At 42.8% G+C, this 20,012-nt stretch overlaps 1 protein-coding gene across 5 annotated transcripts in view; it reads right to left on the bottom strand.

Annotated features, from left to right (window-relative positions):
- LOC130117920 (transmembrane protein 65-like) overlaps positions 1 to 19,772 on the bottom strand; it is a 94,949-nt gene extending 75,177 nt beyond the window's left edge. For 4 of the 5 annotated variants that reach the window (XR_008810721.1, XR_008810723.1, XR_008810722.1 and 1 more), the window contains exons 1-2: positions 19,024 to 19,253; positions 18,073 to 18,446 (exon numbers count right to left, since the gene is read on the bottom strand). Coding sequence is in view for 1 of the 5 variants with exons in the window: in XM_056286183.1 (XP_056142158.1) it covers positions 18,073 to 18,382 (310 nt within the window). In the remaining 4 variants the exon portion in view is untranslated. Of the gene's footprint in view, positions 1 to 18,072; positions 18,447 to 19,023; positions 19,254 to 19,719 lie in introns of those variants that run through there. The other variant, XM_056286183.1, reaches the window with a different exon arrangement.
- Positions 19,773 to 20,012: the final 240 nt, after the last annotated feature.

The following is a 20,012-nucleotide window of genomic DNA, read 5'->3' as shown; positions in this document are numbered from 1 at the left end:
AGAGTGCATTTAGATGCTGTCAAATTCAAATGAGGTATCTTGCAATGACAAGTGTCATGAAAACCAGGCTGTGATGGTGCAGACCATTAATTACTGCAGAAATACAAACAACAGAGGCATTTTGAATCGGAAGATGAAGTGACACCATGTCTATTGGGAGAAATGTCCTTTCGCCTAACAAAGGAACTTGCCCCATCAAGCCATGAATAAGCGAACTCTTTACACTGGCGACGTGAACAAAAAAAAAAGAAGACGCGAGAAAAAAAAAAGATTATCAGAACACCATGCCCTTCACCAACCCCTTTGCATTTTGATGGGGTGGGACACTTCAATGTCACCACACAAAACTTTCAAGTGTTCTTTGTTTGTGGAGAAAATAATGACTTCCAGCAAGTCCCAAAATAACAACTTTGTGCCTTGAAAAGATAAAGCCCACAGAGATCTGGAGCATTGGACCTTGTGAGAACCTGGAAGCTAAGGGCACAGTTTAATTTTAGCAAAGCGCTGTTTTGAATCAGCAAGCCTGTTGAAATCTATATCGCAGGTAGACAAAGAAACCCAGCTGTCTACAGCCCCCGTGCCAATTAGGCAGGTGTTCCAAGGTATGAAACAAAACAAAAAAAAGGCAAATAAATAAAAAGATTAAAAACAATCTCGAATGTATACCTCCAAAGGGATCAGCAGACCACAAGAGACGGCGAGGGAGGAAACAGAATACAAAATAGCTTCTAATGTCATGGTACTCAACCAAAAGGAACGTCACAAAGCTCAATGCATCTCGGTCCAATTTATTTCATATGCAATGCCCATGTGTATGAACACACGTGTCTTTTCATCAGACGGGGACCTCACGTTAGATAATGAAATATTTGTGGTTACGTCTCTGAAACTTGTGCCCAGAGAAGGTTCTTGCAATTATAGAGCCTTACCATAAAACTACCACCGTATAACTGTGGACAATTAACAAGGTACAGGTAACGTTAAGCATGACAATCACACTACTGTCCAATATGTGCACCTTGTGGATGTATTGGAGAGTCCAATATGTCCACAACACAAAATATGGTTTTCTTTTTCCACGTGGCAAATCACTTTTAGAGACAACACCACACTAACAACTGTAACGCTCTTTTTATAACCTTTCAGAGACGGGAAGAGGCAAAGTAAAAACAGCATTCTCAAACAGTATTTTTTTTTTTCATTTTAAGATACTTCATTGATCCCCATGGGGAAATTACGCTCTGCATTTAACTCATCCTAGCTGTGTAGCTAGGAGCAGTGGGCAGCAGCCGTGCAGCACCTGGGGACCAACTCCAGTTCGTCTTGCCATGTCATACATGGCATTGCCTCGGTCAAGGGTACAGACAGGAGTCTGTCTAACTTGCCCTAACTTCCGTGTTTATTTCTGATGTTTGGGGAAAGCGGAGCACCCGGAGGAAACCCACCACAGACATGGGGAGAACATGCAAACTCCACACAGAGGATGACGTGGGATGACCCCTAAGGTTGGACAACCCCGGGGTTCGAACCCAGGACCTTCTTGCTATGAGGCGACAGTGCTAACCACTGCGCCACCGTGCCGCCCACAATGCACCTTCAATGTGCATCAGACACGACAGCCTATCCGTCAAATAGTCGGTCCAGTTACAGTATGAGCCAGGTAACCAGTGTGTAAGCGTGATCCCCAGCCTGTCAGTATTTTCTAAATCACAACCCTGGAACATGTTTCCCAACTGAGCGTAGTAAATAAAGAGCAGTAGACGCGTTTACGATGAAGTACTGATGCTAACGTCATCGGGCCCCATGGGCTAAGGTGCAAACCAAGGAGAGAATCGAAAGAATCGATCCTATCTATCTTGTGTGCGCATGAGACACAAAAATAGAGACTGGTTAAGAAGAAAGAAAAACAAGAGGAGGAGATGAGAGAAAAAGAGCAGGAACAGAAAAGATAAAGGAAAAATAAAATGCTAGTTTTGTGCGTGCCCCCTGCATTCATTGCAGTTTTTCAGAGAGAAGATGATTTGCCTTCCTTGTGCACTAAGCCTTGTGACTGGCACATTAAAAGACACCCGCGCACAATGGTCACCTCTAAAAGCCAACACATTTTGCTAAGCATATTAAATATTACCTGGCCTTCTGTGATTCCTGACTAGGTTTGTTATTAATGTGATTCCTGTCTGGGATAGAGGAAGCACAGAATGATTCCGGTCTCTGGTTTCCATTTCTACATCATCTGAATACAAAATGAGCCACAACGGAATTTGGGAGCAAAGTTTGATCCAGAAAACTGGCTTCATTTCAACAAAGGTTTTGCGGTTAACTTTAAACTTAGCTTTGGTTTTCCCCTTCAGCAGCTCTGCAGGCTGGAAAAGCAACTTGGATAAAGCAACAATTAATGTTAAACTTATAACAGATCCTTTCTTCTAATTTCTAACCACGTTTTTAAAAGTGAATGGTTTCCATCGGGAAACAACAATATCTCTGGTTGCAAAACAGTGGTACTTGATTGTAATTTTTTTTAAATTTTTTTTACATGGTTACAAGATGAAATAACAGATGCCAAAACATATATTCCTGATATACAAATTCCTCCACATATATTAGTCTTGTGGATTAAGGTTTTGTGGGTTTGGTGTTGGTTTCAAGAAAAAAAAAAAATAGCCAAGTAAAATAACCTTCAGAAATGTGGAATAAAAGTTGATATTTGGTGTCGACGTTCTGCATCCTGCTTCTAACAAGAGGCATAAGCGTATTTGTAAGTTGCAGTGCAGAGCAGAGGTGATGTATTTTCGTTGTCAGCTGGTCGGCACAATGAATAAGCACCGAGACTGATTCGCTACTAATAGCTGCTCTGATGTTGGCAGCGAACTACTGTCGATAAATAAACACAGCAATGTAATCTGAATGAATTACAAGACAAACATCTCCCACCAGGAGGTAATTCAACAATCTCTAACATGTGTAAACAAGAGACAGCCCTATCGGTGCTTTTCAGAAACTCCTATATCAATATCACAGGTCCAGTGGCATTACATGGTAAAGAGTTTCACAATGGCAACAATTTTGGAAAGTTGTGAGGATGGAGGAATTCCTTATGTAAAGACAAAATGCATCCATAGAAACTACCTGAGTGCAGTTGCATCTGCAAATTAGCATCACAGTAATGAACACAGAGAGGAAAGATGCTCGAAGCGATATTTTGTAGTGTCTTAGCCTGAACATGCAATCAGTGAATCTGAAGGAATTAAAAGAATCTTTAATTAACAGAAAAGATCAAATAAAATGTTATGAATACGCCCTGTGAAAAAAAATTGTGTGCATGCAAAATATTAGGAACACTGTCTTCCTTTGAAGTAAATCGGCACTATATTGGGGTCTTAGCTCTCTCTCTCTCTCATGATGATGTCATGATGAAGACATATACCAATAAAGGAGGGGTGGGGGCAATGAGTAAAAGAGGTAGATTTTTAAGCCTTTAGATAATTGAAAGATAGATTATAAAAGAAATGGAAGCAAAATTCAATTTCTTGGAAGGTGCTCTAAATATTGTGTATGCTGACTGTCACCTTAAGGATAATAGGATTATAAAGAAAATCTTGATGGATCCTTTCCCCTCTGCACCGTCACCCTTCCCTGCCCATACCAATTACGTTTGTCTTTTTTTCCCCCCCTCAATGGTGGCCATAAATGAAAATAGTCTGAATCTTTTTGTCTCCTCACTTTCTGTCTCATTTTGCATCGGTCATGAGAGGCCAGTCCTGGAATGTTGCTCAGGGCTCTACTGTAGTACCGATGCAGGGCCGGCGGCAATGCAAATGCAGGCTAATAGGCAATTTCCTCAAGCCCAAGGTGAATTTTTCCCGCCTGCGGCCATTTGGTAATTATGCAGCAGCTCGAAGGAACTCGAAAGTGTGGCGGTGCAGCCGGGGGGGGGGTTAATGCATATTCATCGGCGCAGTGCAATTTTGGTGTCCATTTGCAAGTAGACTTGGTATGTTTCCACCCAAATATATCACAAATACTTGAAATGTTAAAAGTACTCCAGTACAATATCTGGACTTTTTTTTGTGTATCTTAGATGGTTTAAGTTGGGGTGATACATAATTATGTCATAATAAATTAAACATGGGCAACATTTAGCCGGATACACTCCGAGCCAGATGAGAGCTAACATGTAGCTGCTGTGTTGAAACCAGGTTTTGTGCCCAGTGGGAGGGTTTAGGTCAGTCTTGTGTCTTCTACCGGCAATCTCTCTTTTTCTCTGTTCGCAATTCATTTCGCCCATTTTCTTTATTCCCTAATTCCATTCCCTTTTTCAAAGTTCATGGAAAACATAAAGAAAGGGTAGGTTAGAAATGAAAATGGGGTGGACGGGGATTTCCTCTTTAAAGGCCATATACAGACGTGCTCAAATTTGTAGGTACCTTTACAGCTCATTTAACTAATACTTCATTCCTCCTGAAAAGTGATGAATTTAAAAGCCATTTTTTCATGTATACTTGTACACCTTTGGTATGTCATAGAATAAAGCAAAGACGCGGTGAAGAGATGAATTATTGCTTATTCTACAAAGATATCTAAAATGGCCTGGACACATTTGTTGGTACCCCTTAGAAAAGATAAATAAGTGGATTATTATAGTGATATTTCAAACTTATTGGTTTCTTTAATTAGTATCACACACATCAACAATCTTGTAATCTGTCATTTAGCCGATTTAAATGGACAAAAGTAGTCTCTGTGCCGTTTGTGTGTATCACACTGAACATGGACCAGAGAAAGCAAAGGAGAGTTGTCTGAGGAGATCAGATCATTGGCCGGGTACAACTGGGGAGAAAAAGGGGGAAAAATCCACAGAAAAAAAAAGAGGCATGTTGGGGTTAATACTCCTGTCTGTACCCCTGACAAAGACAATGGAAAGAAGAACTGGAGTTGGTCCCCGGGTGCTGCAGCTGCCCACTGCTCCTATACAATAGAATGGTTAAATGCAGAGAACAGATTCATTGTTTGAATAGAATGACAAAATAAAGTGGCTTCTTCTTCTCTTTCTTCTTCAAACGGTAGAAAAAGAACCAAGGATAACTTCCAAAAGAGATTCAAGCTGAACTCCAAGGTGACGGTACGTCAGTTTTTGATCACACCATCTGTCACTTTTTGAGCGCAAGTGGGTTCCATGGAACAAGACCCAGAAGGACTCCACTTTTGAAAGAAAACATAAAAAGCCAGACTGGAATTTGCTAAAATGCATATTAACAAGCCACAATCCTTCTGGGAGAATCTCCTTTGGATAGATGAGTCAAAACTGGAGCTTTTTGGGAAGTCACATCAGCTCTATGTTCACAGATAAAAATAAAAAAATCAAGCTTTCAAAAAAAAAAAAAAAAGAACACCAGGCTGCCTGGCCCGGTTCACTGGCTCAGTTATGTTTTGGGGCTGCTTTGCTACACCTGGCACAGGGTGCCTTGAATCTGTGCAGGTCACAATGAAATCCCAACACTATCAGGATCAGGGCATTCTGGAGTGAAATGTACTGCCCAGTGTCTGAAAACTATCTCAGACACAGTTCAATGGGTCCTCTAACAGGATGATGACCCAAAACACACAGCTAAAAGCACTCAAGAATGGATAAGAACAAAGCATTCAACTTTTCTGAAGTGGCCGTCTATGAGTCGTGGTCTGAATCCTATCAAACATCTATGGAAAGAGCTGAAACTTGCAGTCTGGAGAAAGCACCCATCAAACTTGAGACCACTGCAGCCGTTTGCTCAGGAAGAATGGGCCAAAATACCTGTTAACAGGTGCAGAAGTCTCATTGAGAGCTATAGAAAACCTTTGATTGCAGTGACTGCCTCTAAAAGGTTGCGCAACAAAATATTAGGTTAAGGGTCCCATCATTTTTGTCCATGCCATTTTCATTTGTTTTATTATTTTACATTATGTTGAATTAAAAAAAAATCCAAAATAAAGTCTGGTTTCAATAAAATATGGAATAAGCAATGGTGGATGGCAATTACTTTTGTCGGTTTCAAGTTATTTCAGAGAACATTGTGCATTCCTCATTTTGTGTGGAGGGGTACCAGCAAATTTGAGCATATCTGTATACCTAGTGAAGAATACTTTGATTTCATGAAGACACTGTATTGTGCCCTCACTTTAGAGTCAGCAATGGGAAATGGAAAATAATTTTGGCTTACCATTATCCACATTTAGTGTAAAAGTGGGTAGGATGTCTATGACAAAATGGCTATTGCTAGGAAATTGTACTGTTTTCTCTGAAATGCTCTCCTGCCTTCCACAATGACAGTTTGTGCTCCAGGAAAGTTATCTATTCACTCATGTTGACTTTGACAGTTGTTAAATTGTTGGAAAATTTTTTCTGTATCTATCCTGTACCTACCTCCAAACAACTTTTTTTTTATTTTGGAAATTCCCCCCCCCCTTTTTTCTACTAAATTGTACCCGACCAATTACCCCACTCTTCAGAGCCATCCTGGTGGCTGCTCCACCCCCTCTGCCAAGCCAGGGAGGGCTGCAGACTACCACGTGCCCCCTCTGATACATGTGGAGTCACCAGCCGCTTCTTTCCACCTGACAGTAAGGAGTTTCACCAGGGGGACATAGCACGTGGGACGATCGCGCTATTCCCCCCAGTTCCCCCTCCCTCCCGAACAGGCGCCTTGACCGACCAGAGGAGACCTTAGTGCAGCGACCAGGACACATACCCACATCTGGCTTCCCACCCGCAGACACAGCCAATTGTGTCTATAGGGATGCCCGACCAAGCCGGAGGTAACATGGGGATTCAAACTGGCGATCCCTGTGTTGGTAGGCAATGGAATTGACCACCCCGCCATTCGGACGCCCTCCTCCAAACAACTTCTAAGTCATTAAACATTTTTGAGACAAACAGACAATGTCATAGCTTGCAATGTAAATTATAATTTCAAGGTTTCAAATGCTGAATCCCTATCTAGAGTACCTTATTGTATTAAAGGTGCATTTCATAGGTGCAAATGACTGTCTAATAGCACTCTGCCATTTATCCTGAACCTTATTCTCAACCTGTCCATTTCATTTTCTGTTGTTTGCTTGCCGTTTGTGAATTTCTTTAATTTTCTGCATTCATCCAGAAGTCAAAATCATTTTATGTCAATCACAGTTGAAAATCACTTAACTTCAGTACAGCTTTAATGGCCCAGGGAAGTCAGACCAATGTTGGCGAACATGAACAACTTTCTGAAATCCTGAACCTTTTGTCTTCGCCAACATGTACATTTTGGAGTTGCATTGTTAAAGGAACAATTTTGCAGACCTGTAGATAGGTTGCCTTATTGCACCCAAATGCCCTTTAATTGTATAGTGGTGTTATCACTTCTGACTCATTTTGTCCATAACAAAGCCCTCTGATGGCTCTCAGGATTTACATCTGAGAAAAAAAACACCAAGTCAGTTTGAAGCAAACTTTAGAAAAAAGCATCCAAGTACGTAAAAGTTAAGGAGGCGAGGGAGTAAAATAAATGTTGTGTGGGTCTTTGCTACTGTATAAAGTATTCAGTTTAAATTGGCTGGCTGGCTGGCTAATTGGTTGGCTAACGCCTTATAATTTGCATAAAAATGGTTAAGTGACACCTCTTCCTTAGTCATCTCCAACACATTTTCTATTGAGCAGCTCGAGACATCAAATTATGATAATACCGGGGGATTATTTTTATGTTCTCTGGTTGTAGTTTTTATCCTTTTTTTTTTTTTTTTTAACAAATGCTGACTGGATTGTCTTTGCACAAAGGAAAAACTAATTCTCCTTAAATTGCCTTGGAACAGCCAGCCTTCCTCCCCTAATTATTTTCCTTTCTCTTCCCTCCATATGTTGTGAGTGTCGGCTCCTCATCCCCGTCCCTTTCTTCCACCCTCAGGGTCTGTGTCCCTACGTCACCCTCTTCTTCATCTTCGACTTCACTCTTTAAACTTCCACAACTTCTTTTACTTTTCCTGAGGTGGTTGTGGCAAGAGAAGTGAACTTGTGACCATAGAGTCCTCGAAACCTCCGACTAGATGCATGACGCTGAACGGCCAACGGGGAAAGAGCAAAAGTCTGCCATCCCTTTTTTACCGTTATCCACGTCTCCTGAAGCCTGACGGTCAATTCGAAATTCCAGCCCAGCTGCCTACAAAAGGAAGAGGGTTATGGTCATGTGTGCGTTTGTATGACCTTGGCTGCAGCTCGGCCTCGATTTACCCCATTACCATGCTCATCTCTCCACTTCCAAAGAGTCTGTTATTCAGTGGGACTAGCTTCTCATGCTTTTCAATGAAAAAGTTTAATGGACAGTTGAAGAAAAGTTTAAAAACTTTCCTTGGAGAACAGACAAGTGGAAAATTATTTTTCTCCTGGGCAAAAATGGAATGAAGAAAACCAAGAAAACCTGAACCTGCAGAATTGTGTTTATCCTACCTTGTATTGCACTGAGTTGAAACTAAGACATAGACCTTTTCAGATTGTGCGGAGGTTTTATAAATAACTGATTTCACCTGATGCCTCAGATATCCTTCAACACTCCTCTCTTTGCTGTATGACCTCAAGATGGAGGTCTTTTCAAATACTACTATCTGGCAAACCATCTTCCATTTATTACCTAATGGCTGTAGTAGAGCGACAACTAAATCATACTTGGCTGGAAACAGAACAAACTGAATGTCAGGAATTATCAGTATCTGATCTTCCACTTCTCTCTGAATCAACAAAGAAACATAATTGCTTTAAAAATCCATTTATCGCAGCGACTCCGACAGCCATCAACAAACTATCAGCTAACACTCTATCCCCAAACCAACTCACTCCAGTCTGGCACAACCCAGATATTCAGGTTGAAAAAAAAAAGAAGAAGCTAATAATCTCCCAGTCTCATAGGCGACAGGGAATCACTCATCTGGAACACATTTTCGAAAACTATTTTATCATTCCAAACATTAACCCAGAGGTACATGACATCGGTGGCCACAGCCTTCTGCAATATCTCCAACTGCGGCAGTCTGTAAAAGTAAAAATCTAATTAACTAACACCCTTCAACCACCTCTGTTGATCAGTGAGCTTACCTATATTGGTAGCTTAAGTTTTCTAGAACATACAAACTCTTATTAAAAACAGACGACACTGTTTCAATGTTGTATTGTGTAAATTGTGTAAACACAACCTCCATTGCACGTTGTCCATCTTGGGAGAGAGATCCCTCCTCTGCTGCTCTCCCTGACGTTTCTTCCTATTTTTTCTCCCTGTTAAAGGTTTTTTTTTTTAGGGAGTTGTTCCTTATCTGATGAGAGGGTCTAAGGACAGGATGTTGTGTTGCTGTAATCTGTGATATTGGGCTATACAAATAAAATTGACTTGACTAGACCATGTCTTTACCAACCACAGACTGGAAAAGGGATATCACTGTCACCTCCTATGTTGCCTTCTGGAAGTATATTTGTAATAAGGCGTTTTTTTATGACCTGCAATTAAAAAATGAAATTTATCTGGTACAAAGTCTTACATAGAGCATCTATCACCCAACACCAAATGTTCAAACTGGGATTCCTTGACAAACACATTTGCTCTGGGTGGCGTAGTGGTCTATTCCGTTGCCTACCAACACGGAGATTGCCGGTTCAAATCCCTGTGTTACCTCTGGCTTGGTCGGGCATCCCTACAGACACAATTGGCTGTGTCTGCGGGTGGGAAGCCAGATGTGGGTATGTGTCCTGGTCGCTGCACTAGCACCTCCTCCGGTCGGTCGGGGTGCCTGTTCAGGAGGGAGGGGGAACTGGGGGGAATAGCGAGATCTTCCCACGCGCTATGTCCCCCTGGTGAAACTCCTCACTGTCAGGTAAAAAGAAGCGGCCTGTGACTCCACATGTATCGGAGGAGGCATGTGGTAGTCTGCAGCCCTCCCCGGATCGACAGAGGGGGTGGAGCAGCGACCAGGGCAGCTCAGAAGAGTGGGGTAATTGGACGGATACAATGGGGGGGGGGGGATCCACAAAAAAACAAAAACAAAAACACACTTGCTCATATCTTACACTGAATATAACAAAAGCTGAAAAAGGACAGATCTGGGTGTGTCCAGTACACCAGTCAGGCAACCAGCCTGGTCCCTTGCATAATGAGGTCTGAAGAGGAGCTACGCAGCGAAGGTGAATGAGTATACAGGTGTCGGGCTACAGGAAGGCGTGAAGGTTATAGAGAGGAAGGTCTCTCTGATGTCAGTCCTCTTCACACAGGCCCCTGAATATTTTATCAGTAACTCCAAACATTAAACTAACAAGGCAGCGGTCGGTAAACCAGTCAAGCCTGCAAGAGCAATATCTAACATTATCCCAGAGGACAATCAAATATGAAGATGGATGAGCCAGTGGGTGGAATCACAAACCTGGCAACAAAGTAGGCAAACCAGCCGACCAGTCAGTCAGTCAATCAGCCTACAGTATGTGAGGATATCCCAGAGGAATATCCAATACTATGACAAATGTGTCACAAGGCTTCAGCGTAAAATAGAAAGTCAGCCTGCAAACTATTCAGCCAACACATACGGTTTGTAACAAATTAGGAAGGGTTTAGCTGTGAAGGTGAATGGGCTTCAGGCTCCATTCGGCATCCAAGTAGAATGAGACGAAGATCTTGACGCGACTGTCAATAAGTCAACCCGCCAAGTCATTCAGACAGTCAGACAATCAGGCAGTGATTGAGCAAGGCTGTAAACCTGGACATGCAGATGGTAAGAGAATCCCTGAAGGCCTTAACAGCATCAAGGTGAGCGTGACCGCTAGCTCTGGTGGAGCAGACCCCAAGGGAGGAAGAGAGAAAAGGCACTTTAAAGGCTGTCCTGTACCACCATATACAGTCATATTAGTATGTTAATCTTTAGTAGTATGTTAACTTTTACTAAAATCTGTGGTTGTATGGTAGCTTTGGGCTGTAATTAAACCCAGCATCATAATTTTTTGGATAAAGTTTTTATACAAATTGAAAATAATTTACAGCTACTTTTCATTAAACACCTATAAGGGCCTCCCCCCTGTTGTTTGGACAGGATGGGATGCAGGGCCATGCTGGTTTGGGGTAGTCGCAAGATGTCAAACTGGCTTTGACCTTTCACCTCACCCTGTGCTGTCTTTCTACTTTTCCACAAGGTAGAAACGCTTCCGAAATATGCTCAAGAATAAAAACCACATTTAAAGAGTGGAATGCTGTGGCAAAACATCAACCTATTCTACCTCATGGATTTGAACAGTCTCATGTGAGAATTATTGTGCTCACCAACTATAAGAAGGACACTGTGGTGTGTTCCCCCTCAGTGTGTGTTATGCACCTACCCCAGCGACTTCGATCGAGGCCATAAAGACCTCCACCATAGAGCTCATGTGGGATTTGATGCTGTTTGTTCAACCTTGACATGAGGACATAAGTGGTCAGGATGTAATCTGGTACCGTCAACAGGGAAACAACGACATTCTGTTTGAATCTAATATGGGCGACTGATTAAAATGGCCCATTAAGCGAGTACACCTGAAATGCCAAATAATTTCACTGGCAATTCACCAAAGGCTGTGTATGGTGAGAGAAAGGGGAATAAGAGGGGAGAAAAAGCAGAGGAGGACAGAGGAGGTAAAAACAGGGAAGAAAGGGAGGGTGATGAGGAAATAAAAAAAGAGATGAGGCTAGAGAAGTGGTAGGAGCAGTGGTGAGGATATATGAGCCGAGTAGTCAAACTATCATCAGCCAAGTGGACTGTGTTAAATTATTTTGCCTCGGACAAGCCGTTTCGCGCCGCGTACTGAGGGAAAAGAAATAAATTGATTCCTGGAGTGAACAGGCATGGGATCAAACCGAGGGTAAACGTGATGGAAAAATAATTACAACTGCAATGTGAACATTAAGCAATATTCACAAGTGTTGTTTGATTGGCAACCCATTACTTAAAGAAACCAAATAATCCTGTTAAGGTTCTGTAGTGGACAATATAAAACCAATTTCCCTCTGTCATCATCATTACGATCAAAATCATCACCGTCACCACTGGAAAAAAACAAACATTGCAATTGGCAAGACCATTACAGTAATCACAGTCACAAATGAAGACCATCATGTTGCTTTTTGAAAAACGGGACACCTCACCGGACTGGGGTTTCGAGTGTACATAGACAGCAGTGATACAACGTCAGTTACGAATCGATACAATCAATACTGTAAAGGATTAATAGCATCTCACACAGGGGACAGAAGGAGCCCTTCCTCCTCCAACAACCATTTTCCGTATGAAGCAGAGTCCCTCTTACACACAGTGAAATCCAATGATTACAAATGGCAGAATGATTTAACCTTTACTTCAGTTATCGGCTAATCATTACGACACAGAGCAACACTGGACAGACATAAAATTATTGTTACACACCACAAACTTCCCTCAGAAACCTCCATTTACAGGGCTGAAAGGCCTCTAAATACAGAGTTTAAGGATATGACACTGAAACCTTTCTTTGACACCAATACAAATCAAACTGATTTAAGTGGGTCCTTGGAAATGACTCTCCCGGGGGCGCCCAGACACTATGGGGAGGGAATCATTGGTTTATCATGAGATAAGCTATCTGCAAACAAAGCTCTGCTGAAGCCGCCAGATGGTTCTCAAGGGTCTTTCCACAGAAACTAAGCCTAAGTGCTCTATCTTCTACGCATGATGTTTTGGCCCCGCAAGGATATCTCAGATCTCAGCATTTTTAAGGCGCCAAACTGAAGATTAACCATTCATGTGGCAAGTTTCCTCTCTTTTATCATGACATGTTAAATCCTAACATTGTTAACTCAAATCCGTCCTCAAATCCATCATGTAATCAATACTGTTATTTAAAGGGTTATCCAAAGCTGTATTCCCCTGTTGTCCCAGTTATTCCAGCCATCTAATCAGGGAGGTTTTGGACCTGGAACAACAGGTGACAGTAATTAACTACAATGGCAGGGCAGAAAACTAACAGTACCGGTGGCACCCTAGGACCTGATCGAGAACCACTGATCTAGATAATTCCCTGCCGCATATCAAAGGATGAGATTCACGCTGCTTAAATGTCTCTGCGCCACACCACGGTGACTGTTCCCGCTGTATTTCTGAGGGAAACCAGACAGGACACCTCTGGCAAAGTGACAGAGCAGGGGAGCACTTGAAGCCTTCCTCTGAGGGACCAATAAAACATCCCCTTAATCACTTTCCATCCCTTTCTTTCCTCTCTAGCCTCTTCCCTGCCTCTATCAATCATTCAGTTCTTTTTAACTAGGATCCCCATGCGCCCGCCTTCTTTCTCTTGCTTTCTGTTGCTGTTGGAAAGCAGCTGCACCCCTGCTCATTTTCTACAGCCTCTCCATTGTTTTGATGGTTGTCAGTGGCTTACAGTCACTTCCATCATTTCCATCCACTATGCGTCATTAACACCAAACAATAATGGGAGCATAATCAGCATGATTGGAAAAGCATCATCACACAGGGATAATAGTTTTCGCAGTACTTTTCCACCACCCTAGAGTGTAACTGTGTGAAACATGCTCTGTATTTATTAACAATGACCTTTTTGTACAGCTTTGTACAAGCCATAAAATCAAGGTGGAAAATGAATACTAGCCAACAGCCAAATGCTGGTGAAGTTTTGGCTGTGGCTGTTCAGTTGGCTGCCCTTACAACAGCTTTAGCGGTCTATCAGTCATCCTTTGAAGAGTCCTTCCTATTGTAAACGGCAACTAGGTCGGGTAAATTGCAAGAAATGGCAAATGCATTTCACGAGTGCATCCGCCATCGTATTTTAGTACTTAACTGCTCCTCTTACCTAAGCTTCTCACAAGACCAGCATAACTCTGCACACCTACACTGTTGAAACTATAAATACCCCGAGCTAAGGAATTAGGTCCCTAGTTTATATCATTCCTCCAACATATCCTCCATGTCATTAATTTTAGTATACATGCATATGATAGAGATATAGATAAGGATAGCTGTGTAAATAAATGTGTGTGTGTGTGTGTGTGAGAGAGACAGAGAGAGAGAAGTGATAGATGGATGGATGGATAGATAGATAGAAATACTCTGTTTTGTTGGAAGGAAGAGGTGGAGGAACTGGCTTAAAGTACGTACATGGTTGTTTGGACTGGTCAGTGGTGTTTTAACCAGGTGGATGGTCACTTCCGTGTAGACCAGGGTTGACAAAGAGCGGCTCATGACCCAGGGGTAAAGGCCTTTGCACACCAAGTCCGTATTTTTCGTATATGCGTTTTTTTATGCATAGAAACCGTGCACACTGAGTCCGATGAGTGTTATTATTGCTCATAGCGAAAATTCGCAATACAAGACAAAATGGAGTCATCAAGCTTTGAGGATGATTTTGTGATCCCCTCACTTCTTGAAAGAAAATATTGGGTCCATCCAATCCTGAGAAAACATCAAGAGCAGGGAGCGTTTCACCTGCTGATAAAGGAGCTGTGGAATTATCCCAATCGTTTCTAGACGTATTTAAGGATGTCAGTGGTCAAGTTTGATACGCTGCTAGCAATACTGGAACCACACCTTAAAAAGAAGACCACCAATTTTCGCGATTCAATTGACCCTGAACAGCAGCTAGCAGTATGTCTAAGGTAGGAACACACACACACACACACACACACACACACACACACACACACACACACACACACACACACACACACACACACACACACACACACACACACATCTGTTCGTTCATCAATTCATTTGCTATAACAATCTTTGCATGATTTTAGATATCTCACTGGGGACTCATTTACCACCATCGCCAGCAGTTTCAGGTTGGGCATCAGCACCGTGGGGAAGATTGTGAGGGAGACCTGTGACCAAATCTGTGTGCTGTCCTCATCTTCTATTTCATCCTCCTCGTCCTCATCACCCAGCTGAATATTACTATCTGACCTACTGAAAGTAGTCTATCTGAGTTATGGAATGATACTGTGCAGCCACTACACTGCACTCTGCTGTAAGCATCATCATTGCTGTTGTTGCATTTCTGGATAGGCTAGCATAACCTTCTCTTTGTTGTGGAAGACTTCAGGAGGGACACTGCTTCCATATATTTCCACTTTTTTCTTGCTGACCCCCTGTCCACTTCTGCCCTGCTCCCCTCTTTTTACGGACGCATGTGTCCCGCAGGTTATGCAACATTTTCTTCACTGCTTCAACTAACGTAATACAAAACAAGGCAAATTAGCTTAGCTGCCTATACCACAATCACTACTGTCTCATCTTTCGTACATCCTTTGTTTTGTGATCAGTATCTACCATCCCCAATTCCAAGCTGTTCTGCAACCACCTCCCACAATCTGTCTTTAAATTCCGCATCTCTATATTCTTTGCTTTCTTTGTCATAAAGTGCTTTCTGCTGGGAGACGAAGTGAACGTTTCTCAGATGCCCTTTTGGATGACGATGTTTGCATGTACGGTAGCTTGAGTGGTCAATCAACTCTAAAGGCTTTTGACGGATGCGAAAAAAGCAGAAACTCGAACCTGTTCCGAAAACTTTGACGGACGAAACGTTCGGAGTCAGTGTGTAAGCGTGACTGACACAATGGGATGTCGTACTTATTTTTAAATGTGCGACAATTTCGTACGAAAAATACGGACTTGGTGTGCAAAGGCCTTGTGTCACATGAATACATAAACAGGACCCCTTAATTTTACTGGTAAAGTTACTGTACAGCCTGCTATGTCACACACGTCTTTCCACACACCACATAAATGAAATGGAATGGGACATGCAAAGATTAGCATGCCAAATAATTTAAGGACCGAATAAAGAATATTTGAAGATCTTCAGTTGATTATATAATTTTAAACTTAGCACAAAAAGTAAGGAAATTTGTGTTTGGTAGATTATTTCTTTGTTGTAACACTGCTTCTTGGCAATAAATCTTATATCAGGCACCTGATTGTCAGCACCTGGGGTACCAGAAGCTCAAAACAAGAGTCAATGGCAACAGCAAAATAAGCTGTTTGGAATTGGCAGAGAAGATTTAGCAAATTTTTCCATGGGCGCAACCCACATACTCAGCTCTGCTGCTCATCCCACAAATTCATGTTCCTTACAAATGTGGCCCCATTTAAAAGGGAAATAAATAGGCTTTCCAACGGTATAAGATTTATTGCCAAGAAGCATTATTACAACAAAGAAATAATCTACCAAACACAAATTTCTTTACTTTTTGTGCTACACACACACACACACACACACACACACACACACACACACACAAACACACACACACACACCTACCATTGGAAAAAAAGTGACTTGAACTCTGAAAAAAACCTTACAACAGCGCAAAATTATGAATAGCAGCATATTTTATTCGACGGATTGTTCCGGGTGTCTCCCCGCCTGCCACCCAATGACTGCTGGGATAGGCTGGATGGATGGTTAACTGAGGTTCCAAATTGAGAAAATGAGAGCACTTGACAACTGGCAGAACACAAAAAAAAAAAATCTTAAAATCTATAATTATTGTCCAGTTGAATACTTTTTTCTTTTACATCCCATTATCTCGATGACTGGGATGCATTTAGGTGTGCAGACAGGTATGTAGCCCATTCCACATGCTGGTACAGATGATCAACACCCGTGGCTCCAGTGAGTTGAATAATGGAGTGGACCAATGTATTTTCAAGACTGTATGACTGCGACTAGCATTCATGTTTGCACTTCAGTTTCAACTGTGGAGATATCTCAGGTGATGTACACTGTAATACAGGATGCCCATGCTCCTGTTTGTTGTCTATCTTTGGGGCACCTTCTAGTGGGCTTATGCCTAATGAAAGAGTTAACAATATTCACACTTCATGTAATACATATTGTTTTTCTGACAAACTAATTGCAGTCATTTCTCCCATGATGGGCAGTTCATACACAGCCCGACTATTTCAGACTTGTATGATGTCCCTTTAATAACATGAACGGCACCTGTGCACCCATGTCCCACTGAATATGTTTGAGGTATGCAGAGGTGTAAAAACCAGGTCCAGAAAGTAAATGTCCAAACCGTGTATTTGCTCCAACCATGTTACTAAACCAGCTGATTTCATTATCTAGTTTTCTCTACCTAGTTGAGGAGTGGTGTTGACTAGAATCTGCTGGTGTAGTGCATGAGTAGAGCAAATACATGGTTTGGACTTTTACTTTCTGGACCTGGTTTTTACACCTCTGGAGGTATGTAGTTGTGCCTGTGTACCAATGTGTATATAGTATATGTATTTATATGTAAATCTATGTGGAGATAAACTTGTGTTTTAATATACAGGCTGTGGCAACAAATTGCCTCAACAAGGACAAAAAAAATTCTATCCATCCACCCATCTATCTATACATCTACCTTGTATGCAGGTGGGGACAACCATTCTGATGTTGGACAACCACTTTTTTAACCATCACTATTTAAAAACTATTGGAAAGTTTAAAAAAGTCTCTGATCTCACGGTTTAGCTTTGTGACTACATTCCCCTGTTGATAATATCACAACACTACTTTTGGGGAGTATTTCTGCATTCATTACAATTTTGACTGCATTTGCAATTAATTTCATTGCAATTATCATTCATTACATTGTCCACAGAACATTAATATGCACAGAAACTAAAAACATAATAGATATGCTACTAACATTCCTTGATGAAGATTAGAGCACCACTAATTAAACCAATGGGGATGGAAAGGGGGAATGGCATTATTAAATGTGATTTTAGGGCTACCATTTGTCTCATCGATCAACTCCACACTCCATCGATTAACAACAGGAAAAGTCGGATTTTGATGCAACTATCTCTTTAAAACACACACACACACACACACACACACACACACACACACACACACACACACACACACACACACACACACACACACACACACACACACACACACACGATTGGGTTTAGTTTTAGCGACCTCATCATTGGAAAGTGTGTTCAGTTAGCAGTTCATAGCTGTTGTTAACACACACACACACACGCTGCTGATAGCAGATGACCTACCTTGCGCTATGGCTATGGACTCGAACCGGTGGAGTTCCCGCAGCAGACAGGTGCGCTCAGACGGGTGGAGGCTATAAATAAACTCTTTCGCTCCGCTCGGCGAACTGAGCGGCTCCATCGGCTCATTCAGAGGGTGTGTGCCCAGGCTACACCTCTGCACGAACAGGGCAGGTGCTACGGAGCCCAGGGGCACGTCGACCCCCACCGGGCCCGGGGAGGCTGCGGGGGACGCGACGCGGCTGCATCTCAGCCCCGAGTACGCTCCGTAGGACAGAGCGGGCCGCAGGGCTCTGCGCAGGCTGGACAGCATCTCCGAGTAGAGGAGGAAGATGAAGGAGGAGGAGGAGGAGGAGGAGGAGGAAGCCTCGATCAACCTAACGTAGAATATCAAAGGACAATGTTGCGGCTGTAAAACATCACGTCGAAGTCAGTGCGAATCTGCAATCAATGGCAAACGGTGTCGTTTATTTTTTTAAGTTTTTTTTTCTAAGTTTTCAGACGGGCAGTTTGTCGGACTTCCCCGGCTTTGCCGTACCGACGTTTAAATCGCCGTAAAAGCAGAAGTCGTACTGCGTCCAGACACGTCGAGACACACGGCGCGCGCGGCAGTAGTCTTAACGAGCCGAAGCGAGGTCGGGCTCGTCACGGTAATGGAAGGCTTGGAGACGCGGGCCCGGATAGCGGAGTTACAATAGCGGAGTTACAGGCGGCGTTTTCACTCGGACGGATGTGAAGTCCGCCTTACGTAAGACAACTCGAGTCTCTGTGGTTGTCCGGTACTACAACCGTATGGGTTAAAAGCTCGCGATGAGAGCAGCCGTCAAAATCGGTGGCAACTTGGAACAGGACGCATCTGGGTTGATGCTGCGCTGTCCCGTCAAATAAATAAATAAAAAACTAAACAACTAAACAAACAAGACAAGCAACACAACACCTCGCCGTGTTTCGTACCGCCGGACGCTGTTCCGACGCTGCGGGTTATGCTCTCATCCAACGGCTCGAGACGACTCTCCGATGTGAGGCTCGCCGGACGCAAGAGAGACTCCGTTTACTGCAATGTCGCCGCGTTGCACGACACCGCATCCCGTTCTCACGACCACAGCCTCGGGTGAAGCAGCCGGAGCCGTTGGGAGCTGGACGGGCCGGTGGGAGGCGGTGGGATTGATTACAGATGGAGCTCAGCCCCCGAAAATGGGTTTTCCAATGGAGGAGCTCCGCTGCTCTGCGTAGCTATGACGGCGTTGTACCACGTAAAATACACGACGGGCCGAGGCGGCCTGTATGACGCGAAGCTACACGAAAACCCCGCCTGCTTTCAAAGCGTTTGTACGATGACTTGCAAGTTGTAATACAAATCTCAGAGAGGAAACCTTGCCTAATAACCTCAACATCAAATGGCGTTTGGTTTAATATATTGTATATGTGTTATTTAACTCTCTGTGCAGGTTATGATGTACCTATTCAGCGATACAATTACCTTGCACAATAATGATGTCTTAATTGGTTAATTGAAATGGTTACAAAAAAAGTCTGCTCGACTTCGTTATCTCGCACTATGCCCAAGCAAATAAATGCTACGCAGAGTGAATACACAAATTACCATCAGTTAAGCCACAGAAATAACGCCGATATCTCGTTTTTCTGCACCTCTTAACAGTATGACGATGAAATGTGGTCCAAACTCATATCGCCTATCCAAATCCTCCATTCAGCCACATAAGGTAGAATTACCCTGTATGGCGCTGTGGGACTGGCTGAGTGTGTCTTGGGCGTGTTCCCATCCTCTCCCTCGGCTCTGATGCACGCAGGGCATTTTAACTATTCAACCAGTTCTCTTGTACCCACGCCCAAGCAAACACCACGCCATCTGAAAGTTATTTTCTACGATAACAATAGAAACATGCACACGGAACCCGTTCTTAGCCAGTTAGTAGACACAA

Source organism: Lampris incognitus, chromosome 9 (genome assembly GCF_029633865.1).
Source record: "Lampris incognitus isolate fLamInc1 chromosome 9, fLamInc1.hap2, whole genome shotgun sequence".
Classification (NCBI taxonomy): domain Eukaryota; kingdom Metazoa; phylum Chordata; class Actinopteri; order Lampriformes; family Lampridae; genus Lampris; species Lampris incognitus.
The sequence above is the reverse complement of the archived record's forward strand: the minus strand, read 5'-3'. Positions and strand labels throughout refer to the sequence as shown.